The sequence below is a fragment of the Magallana gigas genome, chromosome 9, assembly GCF_963853765.1.
Source record: "Magallana gigas chromosome 9, xbMagGiga1.1, whole genome shotgun sequence".
Classification (NCBI taxonomy): domain Eukaryota; kingdom Metazoa; phylum Mollusca; class Bivalvia; order Ostreida; family Ostreidae; genus Magallana; species Magallana gigas.
In genome coordinates this window covers 37,408,534-37,426,744 of record NC_088861.1, presented here as the reverse complement: position 1 = coordinate 37,426,744, position 18,211 = coordinate 37,408,534, and the positions used below count along the sequence as shown (strand labels likewise).

At 31.1% G+C, this 18,211-nt stretch overlaps 1 protein-coding gene across 1 annotated transcript in view; it reads left to right on the top strand.

Annotated features, from left to right (window-relative positions):
• The window catches only part of LOC136271902 (uncharacterized), a 205,086-nt gene that overhangs the window by 145,252 nt on the left and 41,623 nt on the right, over positions 1-18,211 (top strand). The window contains exons 24-25 of the mRNA XM_066072479.1: positions 4,289-4,327; positions 6,064-6,132. Of these exons, the coding sequence (XP_065928551.1) occupies positions 4,289-4,327; positions 6,064-6,132 (108 nt within the window). The remainder of the gene's footprint in view (positions 1-4,288; positions 4,328-6,063; positions 6,133-18,211) is intronic.

Below are 18,211 nucleotides of genomic sequence, written 5' to 3'. Positions count from 1 at the left end.
TTTTTTACATAGAGCATTCAAGTTTTAGAATTAGATTCATCTTGTCTAGATGTACTAAATCTTTATTGTTGGCATTTCTGTATCTCTTACCGTTTTCGAGATATTAGGGCTCAAACTTGAGAAAATGGGGGATGAAAAACAATTTTTTTTATAACCTTAAATATTTTATAAGACGCCAACATATTGTTAAGATAGACCTATTTAACATATATTCCAAGTTTGAATAAAAAATATTGAGTGCTTCCGGTTTTATGAGCCTATGAAAAATTGTCTATGGGAGTTTCAATGTTAAACTAAAATCACGCGTCGTTCGTTTTCTCAAAAACTTTTCAAGTTTACATTACAATATTTTAAATGTATAATAATACACACAATGCGCAGACCGGAAAAGTTTTTGGGTAGACAATTCGAGAAATTTAGGGATCTGCAGGGGCCAACGTACAAAACAGCCCTTTAGCTGTAACTTTTTAATTTCTCTTCCGATTTTAAAAATCTTTTCAGTATATTGTTTAGAATAGAGAGCACAATCTTAAAATTATGGTCCGAGGGGCCACTTTTTGACTCCTTGTAGGGGTTTGGAAGGAATACTTACTTCAATATGATTTTTTGAAAATATTCCTCTGGAAATTAGAAGTGTAGCTACCTGTAAAATTCTGGAGTTATCTTTCTTTTCACATTGCACGACTCATAAGTTCCTATCTAAGCAACTGGGAATACCAAGGCGTTTAGAACACTTGGAAATAAATTAGAAAATAATTTTTTTTTTTAACAATTAATTAAAAAGGGATAATGGGGCTGTCGAATAGCCCTTACTTTTTGTTGAAGACAAAAAAAGTTCTAGTAATTATTATTCTTCTCGACAAAGTTTCGTCATGGATTTTTTGAAAACGGGACAGAAAAATAAAAATTTAGTGTTAGATTCTTTTAGCAATTGTTTAGTTCTCCCGTATGTCCCTTTTTGGACTTCCGGTTTACACATGCAAAAAACAAATTATTAAAAGGACCTTTCTATCTATTTTTATTTATTATAAACAAAGAAATTTTGGATTTAGATACTTCATAGTATGATATACAAAATCGTTAGCGACAACTTTTTTGTACTTCTTGCTGTTTTTGAGATATTAGACTTCAAACTATGAAAAAGTGGGGGATGAAAAAACTAAAAATTGAAATAACCACCAAATTTTTTAAATAAGGAATGGAAAATGTTAAAACTCTCTTAATTATCATATATTTAAAGTTTCGTTTGAAACCATTGAGAACTTCCGGTTTTATAAGTTGATAAAAAATCGTCTATGGGTGTTTTAATGTTAAACTGAATTCACGCGTGCCACTTTTTCTCAAACAGTTTTCAAGTAAATATTTCCATATTTAATATTTATATTGAGGGACCTAATTTGCAGACTGGAAAATGTTTTGAGATAAAAATTTTGAAAGATAAGGGATCTAGAGGGGTCAAAGCTAAAAACAACCCTTTAGCTGTATCTTTTTTTATTTTTCATCCGATTTTTAAAATCTTTTCGGTTTTTAGTTTTAAGTAAAAAGTACAATTTAAAAATTATGGTCCGTAGGGCCATTTTTGACTTCTTATAGGAGTATTAAGGGTGTGAATATTGCATTTTTTTTTTAAATTGAAAAAGTGTTTAGAAAGAGTTATCTCGCTTTGCTCAATGAACGTAGTACATTAATACTCTAGGCATACCTCGTTTTCTATTTGAGAAAGGAATACACACTTTTTTATGATTTTTTGCAAATATTGTTTTAGAAATTAAAAGTATATTAACTTTTAAAGTGCTGAAGTTATCTTTTTTGACATTGCATTATTTATAAGGTTATATTTCTAATAGGCAACTGATTATACCGAGGCGGTGAAGAATGTTTAAATAAAAAATAGATACGATTTTACCTGACATTTACAATCAAAAAAGGGAAAGGGGATGTCGAAAAGCCCTTTTTGTTGAAGAGAAAAAAAGGTCTAGTTTTTCTTTGGATTTGTGAGTTTGAAAACTGTTTGTTATCACCACGTGTCATCCAGGAAACTTTACGAAAACATTGATACAGTAGTTGGTAGTATATGTATGATTTTAGACGACAATGCTCATATAGGTGATGTAGACCACGGGCCTTTTCTTTAGCTCAAGTGGGCTTGAAGCTGAATTGAGCTTTTTCTGATCACTTTTTGTCCGACACTTTTTGTCCGACATCAGTTTATGTCATGTCTGTCCGTAAATAAACTTGTCACATTTTGATCAATTTTAACCTAACTTGGCACAAAACAATACTAGGGAAAGGTAAAACGGTCACATCCTCTTTAAAATCTAAACCAAAATGTTTTCATTTAAAAAAAATATTAAATCGTATGGTCAAAAAAGCTGAAACTTGTGTGGAAGCTTCCACGAGTATTATAAATTGACGTTTTTTAAATAATGGAACCTGGAGTAAGGCCACATTGGGGGTTAAATTTTTTCAAATAATACAGAGAAAAAATTCTTCTTTTTTCTCAAAACTTGAAACAAAAAAGGGCTTTGGTGTCTGCTTTGATGTCTATGTGAGGAACAAATTGAGAAAAGTTTTAATCAAGATATACTCTTCTAAGCTGTATATACTTCACAAAGCTCACAAAGTACAAAATAACAATAAAGACACTAATCATAGTTATAAGGGTGATGATTGTTGTTTCGGGATATGCCATAAAATTGTTACATTGTATTGCATCTCAACAATCTGCTTTAACGAACAATGGTCATGATGCTATCTGCATGTTTTATATCAATGAATTTAGTTTATATCTACAATAATTTCAGCGAGATTCGTCGAGACTGAACAATTTTTGACGGACGTCTCTTCCGAATCTCAGATCAGTGCCACGCAAAATGATTCATGAACATTTGCCCCAACTTCGGCCGATTGTTACGATAGAAATACGCTGAATTAAATGAACTGCCCGCTTCAACATTTTACCTTTAACATCCTTTTAACTCCCTATCAATATAAAATGTTAGCTTCCTACCGTTAAAAGATTTATATCCCACAAAATATGAACTTGTTTATTTTTCAATTCATTTCCACACTCATTCACAACTCCAATGCTGAAGAGTCCCAGTCAAGGTCATAAATAGACTGTTTCAAAATATGTCGTATTTGTAGTTTTACATAGAAAACTATAATAGGGCAAACAGAAACTTTATAAATGCATTTAGATGTCAAAATATTTGCCAAAAAATTAAAAATATGGAATTTATAATAAATAAAAAGGAAATATCCGGTATTTATAACTAAACCTTTTTATTTTATAATGTAATATTCATAAAATGATCAGGTTGAAATCTTTGAGTACGGCATATTTCAGCATATTTCTATCATAACAACCGGCCGAAGTTGGGGCAAATTTTCCCGAATCACTGTGTGTGGCACTGGTCTGAGATTCGGAAGAGACGCCCGTCAAACAATTTTCAGTCTCGACGAATCTCGCTGAGATTATATCTACAAATGTTCACAATACAAGTAGGTATTCCATATAGATATGCCAATCAGGCATATATGTAGGGGTAATTATTTGCATACAGCATTATGTAATTTTTTTTGTAGATAAGCAACAAGCCGTTTTGGAGTGATATGAGAAGAGAAATAAGAAATGTTTAAAAAAATAATGTTTCTGTGAAGATTGTCATTGTTATTATTGTTTTTAAATTATGTATTAAATAATTCTATTAGGGTGTAAGTTCCCTTTACAATTACAGGGTATATTTTCGAATATAGATAAAACAAATATAATGAAGAGAGATTAGCTTTTTAATTTAACCTGACCAGTATTTTGAATGAAAATATGATCTTTGCATTTAACAGCAAACAAACATTAGATATACAGTGTCGCAGATATATCGTGCAAAATTTCAATTTGCATGAAAATCATAAAAAAATTTCAAGAAGTTTCTGCATGAATCTGTTGTGTGTTACTTTTCGTCATTTTCTCGTGTGAAGAATTTACATGTAACTTATTCAATATTGATATAAGATAGATGCAAGTCACTTATGGCTGCGTAAATTCAGGTCAATTTTGAAATTTGATAATTTTTCAATGTTTTCGCTCACGATTTACTGTAACAGTGGTTTTACGGAATTGCAAGAACATTTTTAGATTTTGCAGTTTTATAGATCTTTTAAATATTTGGTAATTACTTTAAGTTATTTACAAAACAATGTATTTAATGATAGAATATATTGTAAAAAAAATTACAATATCATTTGTGTTCGTACCTCTTTATAGAAATATGTTTTATATTTTCAGCATTTGCACAGGGATCTGACAATAAAGCAAGGAGTGCAGGTAAAAATTAAATTGTTCCTCTCAAATATATTGTAAACTTTAACATAACAGGGCAACAGCGTGTTTAACTAGCACATACGTTTTCATCACACTGTACTTAAAAATATCTACCTCTACATCATTTAGCTTTTCAGTTCGTTAACGGTAAGCTGACTAAAATTTAACTAAAATTTTCAGTGATAGTACTTTTCTGGTATTCAGTCACCTTTCTATACAAAACAATTAAACAAATTTCACGTGACAACCTTTATAGGTGAGGTCATTTTTTTAAATATCTTAATTAGTATAGCAAAACAATATAATATTAATATTTTGTTGTTTGTACATAGACAGAGATTAAACTTTACAAGACACGAATATATGTAAAACACAACATCCATATCGGGGTTCCGGCACGCATAGTCACGTAGATTCTTCATACTGCACGCATTAAGATACAAATAAATATATTTACATTCTATTATGTTTTTCCATTAAATTCTGTAATGTTTAAATGTTTCTAAATGCAACACATATTCACTGCATATGAATTTAAAGTAATTTACATAAGTAGTTCTCAAACAGTGATCCCTATGTTATCGGTGAAAAAAAATATTTTTTATAAATGTTGTCAAAACACCATGTTTTACAATTAATCAACAAAAAAGTTGACTTTAAAAACAAAATGCTAGAGTTACTTTTCATGGATTATATTTTTATGCTCGTCGATCGCATCTCAACAGTCTATTAGATACATGTAACCAGTTTAAAACGGTTTTATAAAACAGCTGTTCTTGCTGTTACTAATTTACTCCCTCCGTTATATGCAATTTAAATGGATTTTTTACAGTAAATAATTTATTTTATCAGTAAGAGAATGTAAATACATGTATAAGCATTAAACGATTTATTTTTGACGACGTCGTGTCAATAACTGTCGTCAGGTGAGCAGGCAAATTATCATGTAAGCGCGTTATTCAATTTGTCTGCTCACCTGACGACAGTTATTGACACGACGACGTCAAAAATAAATCATTTAATGCTATAGTAAAATAACCTTTGAAAATAAAAAAAAACAACTTAACTCTACGGCCTATTTTCAAATTAAATTTACATGTTTGATAACAATTGTTGCTCTTGTATCACGTTTAATAACAATACAAAATAAAATTCATAATAATTTTGAAAACAGAAAAGGTTTGTTTTAAACACATTTAAGAACTTTTCTTCGCTGCATCATGTGCTAAAAGGCTAATCCTGTGCACTAAATGTATTTAATCAGTATATGCATATTTACACAAAAGAAAGTCGTTTAATATTTGACAGTAACGGACATTCGTTTTGCTTAAATTCAAATCCATCTCATTGCAATCAATCATTTATAAGGAGTAAATTCATCGAAACATGTATAGTAAATGAAAATCTTTTTGAAAATCCTTCAAAACATTTATACAAATGTTCATGATTTTTAATCTTGTACATGTAACCTAGCAGCTAATTCTAATTTCAATATATATTGTTCTTTTAACAAAGCCACAACAAAACATTACATGTATTCAGTAAAATATTATTCATGTTCAAATAACATTGAAGAATATCATTTGAAATATAAATGAAATTAGTTATTGTACGTCGCCAAGGAATCTTGATGAATTTATAGAATTGATTTTAAAGCTGGTATTTGAGATAGATATAATTATGCTTGCCACTAGAATAGAAAGCAAAGTAATAACAAAGCCTTATGTATTTTTTTTTAGCAAAATTGGAGGACATGGACACTATTAGGAATATTATAGACGTCATTAAATCCAACACATGTCGTAAAGGTAGTAACATTATAATAATAAACTATAACTATTTACGCAATGAACAAAATGAAATTAATGATACGACTGCCGTCATGAGAAAAGGGCCCTTAACTTTTGACGTCACAATGCTCAGAAAACGACGTCTAAGTTGCGGCATTGTAAACGCAATTTTTTTTAATTTTCTGTTTCTATTTTTTCTGCGTCTGTGTTGTGTTTTCTGAATAATTAGAGTCTGGCCTTGTTTTAATACCGCGATTGATATTTTTTTCAGTCCAATATTACATGTTGATTAAAAAAATAAACATTTGATAAATGAAATATACACATGTAACGTCAATATCTACACATTTTGAACGTGTAATATTGCACACAAGTTGATGCTGAGACGTCATAAAATTGCTGCTTTTGCATCCGCTATGAAACTTAAACACCACAATGTACATTCTAGTGTGTGATGAAAAAATGCTCTTATTGGGAAATCACTTTATCATAAATCATTGTAAGAAACCAAAGACCCGTCTCGCATAATTCAATGGTCGTGGATTTCTGATGATGAGTTATAAAGTAATCTGAGTAAAATTATACAACTTAAGTTTGCATGAGCAATACATGTATGATTTAATAAAGTAAAAAAACAAACAAACAAAAAAACTACACTGCACACTCTTTGTTGATAAGAGGGGTTGAAGGCTGAGACCTACCAAGCCCTACTGAATCGATGCAGAGCAGTATAGTTCAAATCTAACAGTTATCTGTGCAGTAATTACTGTGAAACAATAAAAGTCAAATATTTCAAATCATAAGTTTGGAAGTTCCCTCGCGGGAGACGATTCTACACTTTTTAAATTAGTCGGAAGGAACACGAGAGAAGCGGCTATGTCTCAATTATAGTGCTACCGCCAACATACAAAATAAATTCACGCATATTCTACATGTATTACAATTTAAGAATTTGCGATCAAATTTTGAAATTATTTAACGAATTAAAAAGATATAACTAACGGATAGAAGAGTTTGAGAAATATTTTGACAGAATAAAAATCTACTCTGATATGTCGCATTTGATTTCATGGAAAAATCTGATTCTTAGTGACATTTTCATGTAAAGTGCCATTTTAAAATGAAACAACATAAAAGTAAATAATTATACCTGTACAAATGAAAAAAACACTTGTTTATTATTTAAGCGCAACATATTTTTTTTCTTGTGCAGTTTAACATCCCAAATCCACATGTGTGTACTTTTTGAGCTAACTTACATAAAGAATCAGTTATAACATGGATTTATAGCATTTTATATGATTATGTTCATCTCCAATCATTTACGTACATGATCGATTCAAAATTCCTTAAATTGAACAGGTTTGTTAATGCAATCATTATACTACTATACGTTTGATATCAAGTCGATAAAATTGCCGTTTTATAAATCAATTCATGTTTATCGATAAATACATGTATAAACACTACATGTGCGACATTTACAATTAATCACATGCCTAGCAATACAATTCGGCTTCATAGATGATGGTTTCTCATCTTTTCTTTTTTATACAAGAAACAACTTTCGATGATACTGAAGTCAATGTTTATGTGTGTTTGTAACAATGTACAGCAATAAAAAAAAATCCAAGAATCGCGATATTTCTTAAAACTTCGGAATACCGTATGCAACTTTATGCACTCTATAAACGTTTATCATTTAATTTGTCATTTTATTTAAAATTGATAATCACTTGGCCGATATTTGTTTTCAATGAGAGAGAGAGAGAGAGAGAGAGAGAGAGAGAGAGAGAGATTGATTCATTCATCGTGTAACATCGATAATAAGAAAATTAAATTTAGTCAACAAGTAAAACTGTTACTTCTCACTGAGTATAAGCTACGTTTATCGGCACTGTACTACCAATTAGTGCAAAAGATAAACATAATTATTGCAGAAGTCTTATTGAAAATTACCTGCAATCTTGCATTTTGAAAAAAAGGGAATAATGCTTATATATAATTAATTATTTCAACGATTATGGTTTATAAAAATCGCATCACAAAAATACAACGGTATGCGTAAACTTACAAAGAGATGGAATAGAAGTGTATATTCAGCACGTGGGGTGGCTTTTGTACATTGTTGGTCTGTCGTATTTGATACACTTAATAAGGTGGTAACGAGTATTTTTAAACAATAAACATACATAAACAAAAGGTAGCGATCAATACCGAAAATATTAACGTAACCCGCGTTCTGTAATGTCGCTATCTTTATAGCCCGCATGTACATTGTATCACCGAAGAAAGAATTTTATTGTTTATATTTACATCTTTCATTTAATAAATTAATGAATTGAATTGATCGTAAAAAGTAAGTGAAGGTCATTAAATTATTGTTAATGTACACCGGAACGATAGATGAAAGCTATAGCCAAAGCGTCTTATATGGGATTTGAGTTTGGCATCATCATGATTAAATAGTTCGTGCAATTCTTGATTTTTCTTAGGTTGCTGAAGATTTCGAACGATCGGTAAACTGCATGGTTAGAATTGGCCCGAGTTGATTTCAGTCCTGTCTGTTTCTATACAGCTGTGAATTACAATACATTTTCGTAAGAAATAGAGGGAATCATACTTAATGGATTTAAATTTTAATCTATAAATATAAGATGCCATTTTTGTTAAAATCTTTTCTCTTAAATCAACTGTCCACATTCTTGTTGTTGTAATTACTTTTCAGTGAGAGAGTCGAAGACGATTTTTTTCCATTGGTAATTTTATAAAAATTAAGTGTTGATAACGTATTAAAGAGAAGAGCAATCATGACAATAATTTAACACAATAACACTCGAGTTTCAAAAACAGATATAATTGATTTTAAACTTGCTTCAGAACTATGAAGATACTTAAAAATTAATATCAGTAAATATGCGATAAATTTTCCGTGCAAAAGGTTAATTATAAAGAATAAATATTTCTCTTTTTGAAAATAAATTCGTGTATGCAATTTGACTATGCCCCGAAATTGTGGAAACATACATGTAGGCATCGAATTTGACCATCTTTTTGTTTGTTATATGTTTGCTTACTAAAAAAATGTGATGTATTTAAAGGTTGGGGAGAAGTATTTGTTTTCTTTAGATATCCTTTATGTATCCATCTTACATGCATGTTCGGGGGGGGGGGGGGGGTGTTATTGCATGTGGAGTCATCAGAAGTGTGCAGAACTTAAACTATATCTGAATATTCAAAATGTTTTTTTCTCTTTTGTTAAAGTTGTAAGAAATCTAGAATTGTAGAAATTTATTAATTAATTCTACTTCAAACAATTAAAGACGATGTGAAAGGAAGTATTGAAGAAAAAAAATTAATGCCAAAAAAAATTTGACGTTCGTGACGTCGTGACGTTTTCAACGAGCTACGTCAAAGTTGTGTTAACATATCTTACTAAAATTGTCTTAAATGCTTAAAACACACAAGATCTTGAATATCTTTGTAAATTTGTATTCAGAAGGAGTTCACTAATCAGAATTGACAAAAAAGTGAGTTTGTGATATTTTGACCTAAAGGTCCCTTTTCTCATGACGGCAGTCATACAGATTGGTGTTTTCATTACCGATTAACGATGGATAGAGCGGACGGGGGGGGGGGGGGTTAAACAAAAATATTTTTCGCTTTAAAGTTAACGATTAAATTATTAGAAATACTAATTTAATAACAATTATTATTGACTTTGACGTGGTATATGCAACCGCTGCTTCTTAAAGCAGGCGATCTTTTCCTATAACCTATACTTTTAGAAAATATACTATTTTCCGTTCTTTTCAATATAAACCTAAAACTTGCCTAACCATGTTATAACCCGGGTGTTGCTTAAACGCGGAACGGAAAGCGGAACAGAACGGAAAACGGAAAATATCGTATTACGTTTATTGCTTTAAAAGGGTATAGGCTGGCCAGATACTATTTTCTTTGTATCATGTATTCATATCTAATGAATGATTATCAACATATAGCTGTCTTATTGATATTCTTATGAATGTCTATCAAATATAGCATTGTATTTTTTGGCTTTGGTTGAGTACGAAACGGAAAACATCAAATGTATACGAATTGTAAAATACTATCGTGATTAAACAAGTAAATTAGCTATAAATATTTTACTTATTTTTCTTATATGATATTGCAATCATATCAGCGTAACGTACACAGTTAGTAAAATCGTTTCATGTTTTTTTTTAGTATTTTTATATTTCAATTATGTTGTATATACTTACATCAGCATTGTATTTCGGTGATCTATACGATCTTAAATTATATCGAAGATACAGTATCATAGAGATGGGGAAAAAACCGTACGACTGACGACATTCAAAATCAAAAACATTAAACATTAAAATACCGGGTACCTAGTAAAACAGGTATTTTTAGCAATGCAATTTTGTTTACGTTAGCATTACTTGGCAGCTGTTTATTCCTGCAGCTATATACATATGATCTGAATAGAGAGCTCTGGACGTTGCCAGGTTAGATTTTCCGATTATAAATTAAGACTATACTCTGACGATCCCAAAATATTCATGCAGCACATTTGGACGATTAATAAAATACACATAACTGTAAAAGATGCAATTGAAATAGATGAAACGGGACATATCCATCAAAACTTCATTTACACTTTATCAGGATCGAAATCAGAATTCATACGGATATTTATAATTGAAATTGTTGACATCTTATCTCTATTTGGAAGTCCCTATGAAGACCTTGCACAATTTTTCAACGTTATCATCTGGGTCTGTTGAAATGCAAAACTCCATAGATTTCTTTATTTTAGTCGTGTTTTGAAACCAGCTGGTGAGCTAGAAAGGTCTTTTTAAAGAGGGAATAATGAGAATTAAGGTCTTCCGTTTCCAACGGAAGACCTTGTACTGATTCTGATGGTTCTTCTTCATTATTAGGGTTTTCCGTTTTCAACGGAAAACCCTCTTGTTATTCTACGGTTTCTTTTTCTTTATTAGGCTCTTCCGTTTCCAACGGAAGACCTTCTTGTTATTCTACGGTTTCTTTTTATTAGGGTCTTCCGTTTCCAACAGAAGACCCTCTTGTTATTCTACGGTTTCTTTTTCTTTATTCTTATTATTCTTTTTTTTCTTTTTCTGACTTTTTTGGAGCGTTATTTCTCAAAAACTACCCAACCGATTTGCACGAAATCTTTAGGAATGATAGAACATCATCGTCGCTACATATTATTAAATTTTTGCATGATGACGTCACTTCCAGTTTCAGATATAGACGATTTTGTAAATTTTTAAGGGTCATTTTGTCCACGCATCTTCACCGAAACTAATCAAGATAGAAGCTTGAAATTTTCAGGCGTTGTAGAAGAATGTCTGTAGATGTACCCCCATGCTTCTAATTATGAAAATTGCTCAAGGCCTCGAAGCTCGCCTGGACCTGAAAATTAGCACCAAATTTTTCCACGAAATTTTTGCACATTTTCTGTAATACCTTTCGATGTGCACATAATTTGTAAATCATGTAATGCAAAAGTTGTTTTAATTTTCACGAGCTTTCCTTTGATATCAAGTAAAAGGGGCTGATCCCTCAAATTAGGGGCCAAGGGGGCTCTAAAGTCTTCATACAATAACTCTTTACTGAACAATAATTTGTTATTAATTATATAAGCAAAAATGTTCATTGTACAGCTGTTTATCTATACAGTATCATACTTAGGTCATATGTTACGTAATTAGGGGTTTCAAGGGGCCAGAAGTTCAAAACTTTGATCATTAATATCTGAAAAAGGAGAAATATTTTTAAAAGCAATGTAGAACAAAAGTTGCTTAAAATGGTGTTCTTGTCAATATGCTACCTTAAATTTTTTTTGTTTATGACCCCATTTAGGAGTTAAAGGTTCGGCCCCTAAAACACATTCGTACAGATATCTCAAGAACGGTTAACATTTCATGAACACTTGTTGAACAAAATATGTTTAAATTTGCAAGACCTTAAATTTGATATCAAGAAAAAGGGACTGGACTCTCAAATTAGGGGCCAAAAGGGCTCTAATGTCTTTTTACAATAACTCTTTACTGATCAATATTTTGTTATTAATTATAGAAGCAAAAATGTTCATTGTACAGCTTTTTATCTATACAGTACCATACCTAAGTCATATATTATGTATTAGGGGTTTTTAAGGGGCCCGAACTCAAAACTATGATCATCAATATCTGAAAAAGGAGAAATATTTTAAAAAGCAATGTAGAGCAAAAGTTGTTCGAAATAGTGTTCTTAACAATATTAAACTAATAATTTTGTTGTTAGTGGCCCCGGTAAGGGGTTAAAGGGTCGGCCCCTAAAACACATTTGTACAGATATCTCGAGAACGGTTTACAATTTATGAACACTTGTAGAACAAAATATGTTTATATTAGCGAGACCTTTTATTTGATATTATGAAAAAGGGGCTGGCCCCACAGATTAGGGGGTACAAGGGCTACTAAGTATTTTTATAACTCTTTTCTGACCAATAATTTGACATTTATTATAAAGCAACAAAGCAGCTTTTATTAAGCTTAATTAAAAACTGAAATCCGTTTTAAAATCAGACGATGCACTACAGAGATATCGGGGTTTAAAAATTGATTTTTCCGGAAATTTTGTTTCCGCGTCCTTGGTTTAAAAAATAGGGTAATGTTTTTAGTAAAATTAACTCGTACCAAAAATAATTGTTAAGTCGTACTTAAACACATTCGGATTTTTTTGTTAAGTCGTTCTTGAAATCAAAAAGGTTTTTGTTAAATCGTATTTAAAAAAAATCGTGTTTTGTTAAGTCGTACCAGGAATAATTCGATTTTTTTCATCTTTTTATTTAAGTTACTCTTGTTATTGGTTTAAGAGCTCTGCTTCTTATAGGAACTTCCAGCTTTACTTCCGAAATTAACGGAAGACCCACTCGTTGCTTTGCAACGAGCTTTGCTCTAGTTCTTTTTTTTCTTTTTCTGACTTTTTTGGAGCGTTATTTCTCAAAAACTACCCAACCGATTTGCACGAAATTTGTAGGAGTGATAGAACATTATCGTAGCTACATATTATTAAATTTTAACATGATGACGTCACTTCCGGTTTCAGATATAGACGATTTTGAAAATTTTAAAGGGTCATTTTGTCCACGCATCTCCTCCGAAACTAATCAAGATAGAAGCTTGAAAATTTCAGGGGTTGTAGATGAATGTCTGTAGATGTACCCCCATGCTTCCAATTATGAAAATTGCTCAAGGCCTAAAAGCTTACCTGAACCTGAAAATTGGCACCAAATTTTTCCACGAAATTTTTGCACATTTTCTGTAATACCTTTCGATGTGCACATAATTTGTTAAAACTTGTAATGCAAAAGTTGTTTCAATTTTCACGAGCTTTCCTTTGATATCAAGAAAAAGGGGCTGACCCCTCAAATTAGGGGCCAAGGGGGCTCTAAAGTCTTCTTACAATAACTCTTTACTGAACAATAATTTGTTATTGATTATAGAAGCAAAAATGTTCATTGTACAACTGTTTATCTAAACAGTATCATACTTAAGTCATATGTTACGTAATTAGGGGTTTCAAGGGGCCAAAATTTCAAAACTTTGATCATTAATATCTGAAAAAGGAGAAATATTTTGAAAAGCAATGTAGAACAAAAGTTGCTTAAAATGATGTTCTTGTCAATATGCTACATTAAATGTTTTTGTTTATGACCCCATTTAGAAGTTAAAGGGTCGGCCCCTAAAACACATTCGTACAGATATCTCAAGAACAGTTAATAATTCTTGAACACTTGTTGAACAAAATATGTTTATATTAGTGAAACCTTTTATTTGATATCAAGAAAAAGGGGCTGGCCCCACAAATTAGGGGCCAAAAGGGCTCTAATGTCTTTTTACAATAACTCTTTACTGAACAATATTTTGTTATTAATTATAGAAGCAAAAATGTTCATTGTACAGCTGTTCATCTATACAGTACCATACCTAAGTCATATATTACGTAATTAGGGGTTTCGAGGGGCCAGAACTCAAAACTATGATCATTTATATTTGAAACAGGAGAAATATTTTGAAAAGCAATGTATAACAAAAATTGTTCAAAATAATGTTCTGAACAATATTAAACCAAAAATTTTGTTGTTAGTGGCCCCGGTAAGGGGTTAAAGGGTCGGCCCCTAAAACACATTTGTACAGATATCTCGAGAACGGTTTACAATTTATGAACACTTGTAGAACAAAATATGTTTATATTAGCGAGACCTTTTATTTGATATCAAGAAAAAGGGGCTGGCCCCACAAATGAGGGGGTACAAGGGCTATTAAGTCTTTTTATGATAACTCTTTTCTGACCAATAATTTGATACTTATTATAAAGCAACAAAGCAGCTTTTATTAAACTTAATTAAAAACTGAAATCCGTTTTAAAATCAGACGATGCATTACAGAGATATCGAGGTTTGAAAATTGATTTTTCCGGAAATTTAGTTTCCGCGTCTTTGGTTTAAAAAATAGCGTAATGTTTATAGTAAAATTAACTCGTACCAAAAATTAAGTTGTTAAGTCGTACTTAAACACATTCGGATTTTTTTGTTAAGTCGTTCTTGAAATCAAAAAGGTTTCTGTAAAAACGTGCTTAAAATCATTCGGGTTTTGTTAAGTTGTATCAGGAATAATTCGATTTTTTTCATCTTTTTATTTAAGTTACTCTTGTTATTGGTTTAAGAGCTCTGCTCCTTACAGGAACTTCCAGCTTTGCTTCTGACATTATCGGAAGACCCACTCGTTGCTTTGCAACGAGCTTTGCTCTAGTTATTATTTTATATTTTTCCTCTGACATTTTTCGAGAGCTATAACTCAAAAACTATTTGGTCGATTTTCACCAAACTTACAGGACTGATAGAACATAAAACGTGCTTGCGAATATAAAATTTTGAGCTGATGACGTCACTTCCGGTTTGAGATTTTGAAGATTTTGTGAATTTTTAAGGACTATTTTGTCAACGTAACTCCTCCGAAACTAAAGGGTATAGAAACGTGAAACTTTCAGGGATATGTAGATGGATGTCTGTAGATGATCCTCTGTATTTGACATTGTGGAAAATGCGCACGGCGCCGAAGCTCGCCCGAGGTCAAAAATTGGCACCAAAATTTTTGGCAAAATTTTAACACGTTTTGCAAAATATCTTTTAACCTGTAGATAATTTGTTAAAACATGTAATGCAAAAGTTGTTAAGATTTTCACGAGCTTTTGTTTTGTTTTAATAAAAAGGGGCTGGCCCCTTTAATTAGGGGCCAGGAGGGCTCTAAAGTCTTTTAATATTAACTCTTTACTGAGCAGTAATTCGTCATTAATTATAGAAGCAAAAATGTTCATTGTACAGCTGTTTATCTACAAAGTACCTTATTTTAAACATTTGTTACGTAATAAGGGGTTTCAAGGGGCCAGAAGACCAAAACTTTGATCATTAATATCTTAAAAAGGAGAAATATTTTGACAGGCAATGTTGAACAAAAGTTACTTAAAATAATGTTCTCTAGAAAATGGTACCTTAAAATTTATGGTTTGTGGCCCCAGTAAGGAGTTTAAGGGTTGGCCCCTAAAACACTGTTGTTCAGATATCTCCAAATCGGTCAACAATTTCTGAACACTTATTTAACAAAATATGTTTATATTTATCAGATCTTTTATTTAATATTAAGAAAAAGGGACTGGCCCCTCAAATTAGGGGCCAAGAACGCTCTAAAGTCTTTATATAATAACTCTTTACTGAAAAATAATTTGTTATTAAATATAGAGGCAAAAATGTTTATTGTACAGCTGTTAATCTATACTGGACCATACTAAAGTCATATGTTACATAATTAGGGGTTTCAAGGGGCCAGAAGTCCAAAACTTTGATCAATATTATCTTAAAAAAGAGAAATATTTTGAAAAACATTGTATAACAAAAGTTGCTGAAAATAATGTTGTTTACAATGTGATACATAAAAAAAAATTGTTGGTGACCCCAGTAAAGAGTTGAAGGGTCGGCCCCTAAAACACAGTTGTTCCGATATCTATATAACGGTTTACAATTCGTGAACACTTGTTGAACAAAATATGTTTATATTTGCAAGACCTTTAATTTGATATCAAGAAAAAGGGGATGACCCCTCAAATTAGGGGCCAAGAGGGCTACAAAGTCTTTGTATAGTAACCTTTTTTAGAGCGATAATTTGTTATTAATCATAAAAGCAAAAATAAAAGCTTATTAAGTTTAATGTAAAACTGAAATCCGTTTTAAAATCGGCCGATGCATTACAGAGATATAGGTGTTTAAAAATTGACTTTTCTGGATATTTTGATTCCACATTCTTGGTAAAAAAAATAGTGTTATGTTCAGAGTTTAATTAACTCGTACCTAAAATAATTCGATAATTGTAAAATCGTACTTAAACACATTCGGATTTGTATTTGCTAAGTTGTTCTTGAAATTGATAATGTTATTGCTAATTCGTACCTAGAATCATTTTGATTTTGTGAACTTGTGCCAAATATAATTCGATTTTTTTCTTTTTGTTTTATTTACTTATGTTTATTGGTTTAAGAACTCTGCTTCTTAGATAAAGTTTTAGCTTTACTTTCGACATTATCGGAAGACCCACTCGTTGCTTTGCAACGAGCTTTGCTCTAGTTATTCTTTTTTTTCTTTTTCTGACTTTTTTGGAGCGCTATTTCTCAAAAACTATCCAACCGATTTGCACAAAATTTACAGGACTGATAGAGCATGATCAGTGCTACATATTATTAAATTTTCAAATGATGACGTCACTTCCGGTTTCAGATATTGACGATTTTATAAATTTTTAAGGGTCATTTTGTCCACTCATCTTCTCCAAAAGTAATTAAGATAAAAGCTTTAAATTTTCAGGGATAGTAGTTGAATGTACCCCCATGCTTCCAATTATGAAAATTCCTCAAGGCCTCGAAGCTCGCCTGAACCTGAAAATTAGCACCAAATTTTTTCACGAAATTTTCGCACATTTTCTGTAATATCTTTTGATGTATAAATATTTTGTTAAGACATCTAATGCAAAAGATGTTTATATTTGCAAAATCTTTAGTTTGATATCAAGAAAAAGGGGCTGGCCCCTCATATTAAGGGCCAAGAGGACTCTAAAGTCTTCTTATAATAACTCTTTACTAAACAATAATTTGTTATTAATTATAGAAGCAAAAATGTTCATTGTACAGTTGTTTATCTATACAAAACCATACCTAAGTCATATATAACGTAATTAGGGGTTTTAAGGGGCCAGAAGTTCAAAACTTTGATCATTAATATTGTAAAAAAGAGAAATTTTTTAAAAAGCAATGTATAACAAAAGTTGTTCAAAATAATGTTTTTAACAATATGATAACTAAAATGTTGTTGTTGGTGGCCCCAGTAAGGAGTTCAAGGGTCGGCCCCTTAAAACACATTTATACATATGTCTCGAGAACAGTTAAAAATTCGTTAACACTTGTTGAACAAAATATGTTTATATTTGCAAGACCTTTAATTTGATATCAAGAAAAAGGGGCTGGCCCCTCATATTAGGGGCCAAGAGGGCTATAAAGTCTTCTTATAATAACTCTTTACTAAACAAAAATTTGTAATTAATTATAGAAGCAAAAATGTTCATTGTACAACTGTATATCTATAGGGTACCATACCTAAGTCATATATTACGTAATTAGGGGTTCTAAGTGCCCAGAATTCAAAATTTTGATCATTAATATCTGAAAAAGGAGAAATATTTTGAAAAGCAATGTATAACAAAAATTGCTCAAAATAATGTTCTTAACAATATGATACCAAACATTTTGTTGTTAGTGGCCCCGGTAAGGGGGTTAAAGGGTCGGTCCCTAAAACAAAATATGTTTATATTAGAGGGACCTTTTATTTGATATCATGAAAAAGGGGCAGACCCCTCAAATTAGGGGCAAGAAGGGCTTTTAAGTGTTTTTAAAATAACTCTTTTCTGACCAATAACTTGATATTAATCATATAGCAACAAAGGGGCTTTTATTAAGCTTAATTTAAAAATGAAAT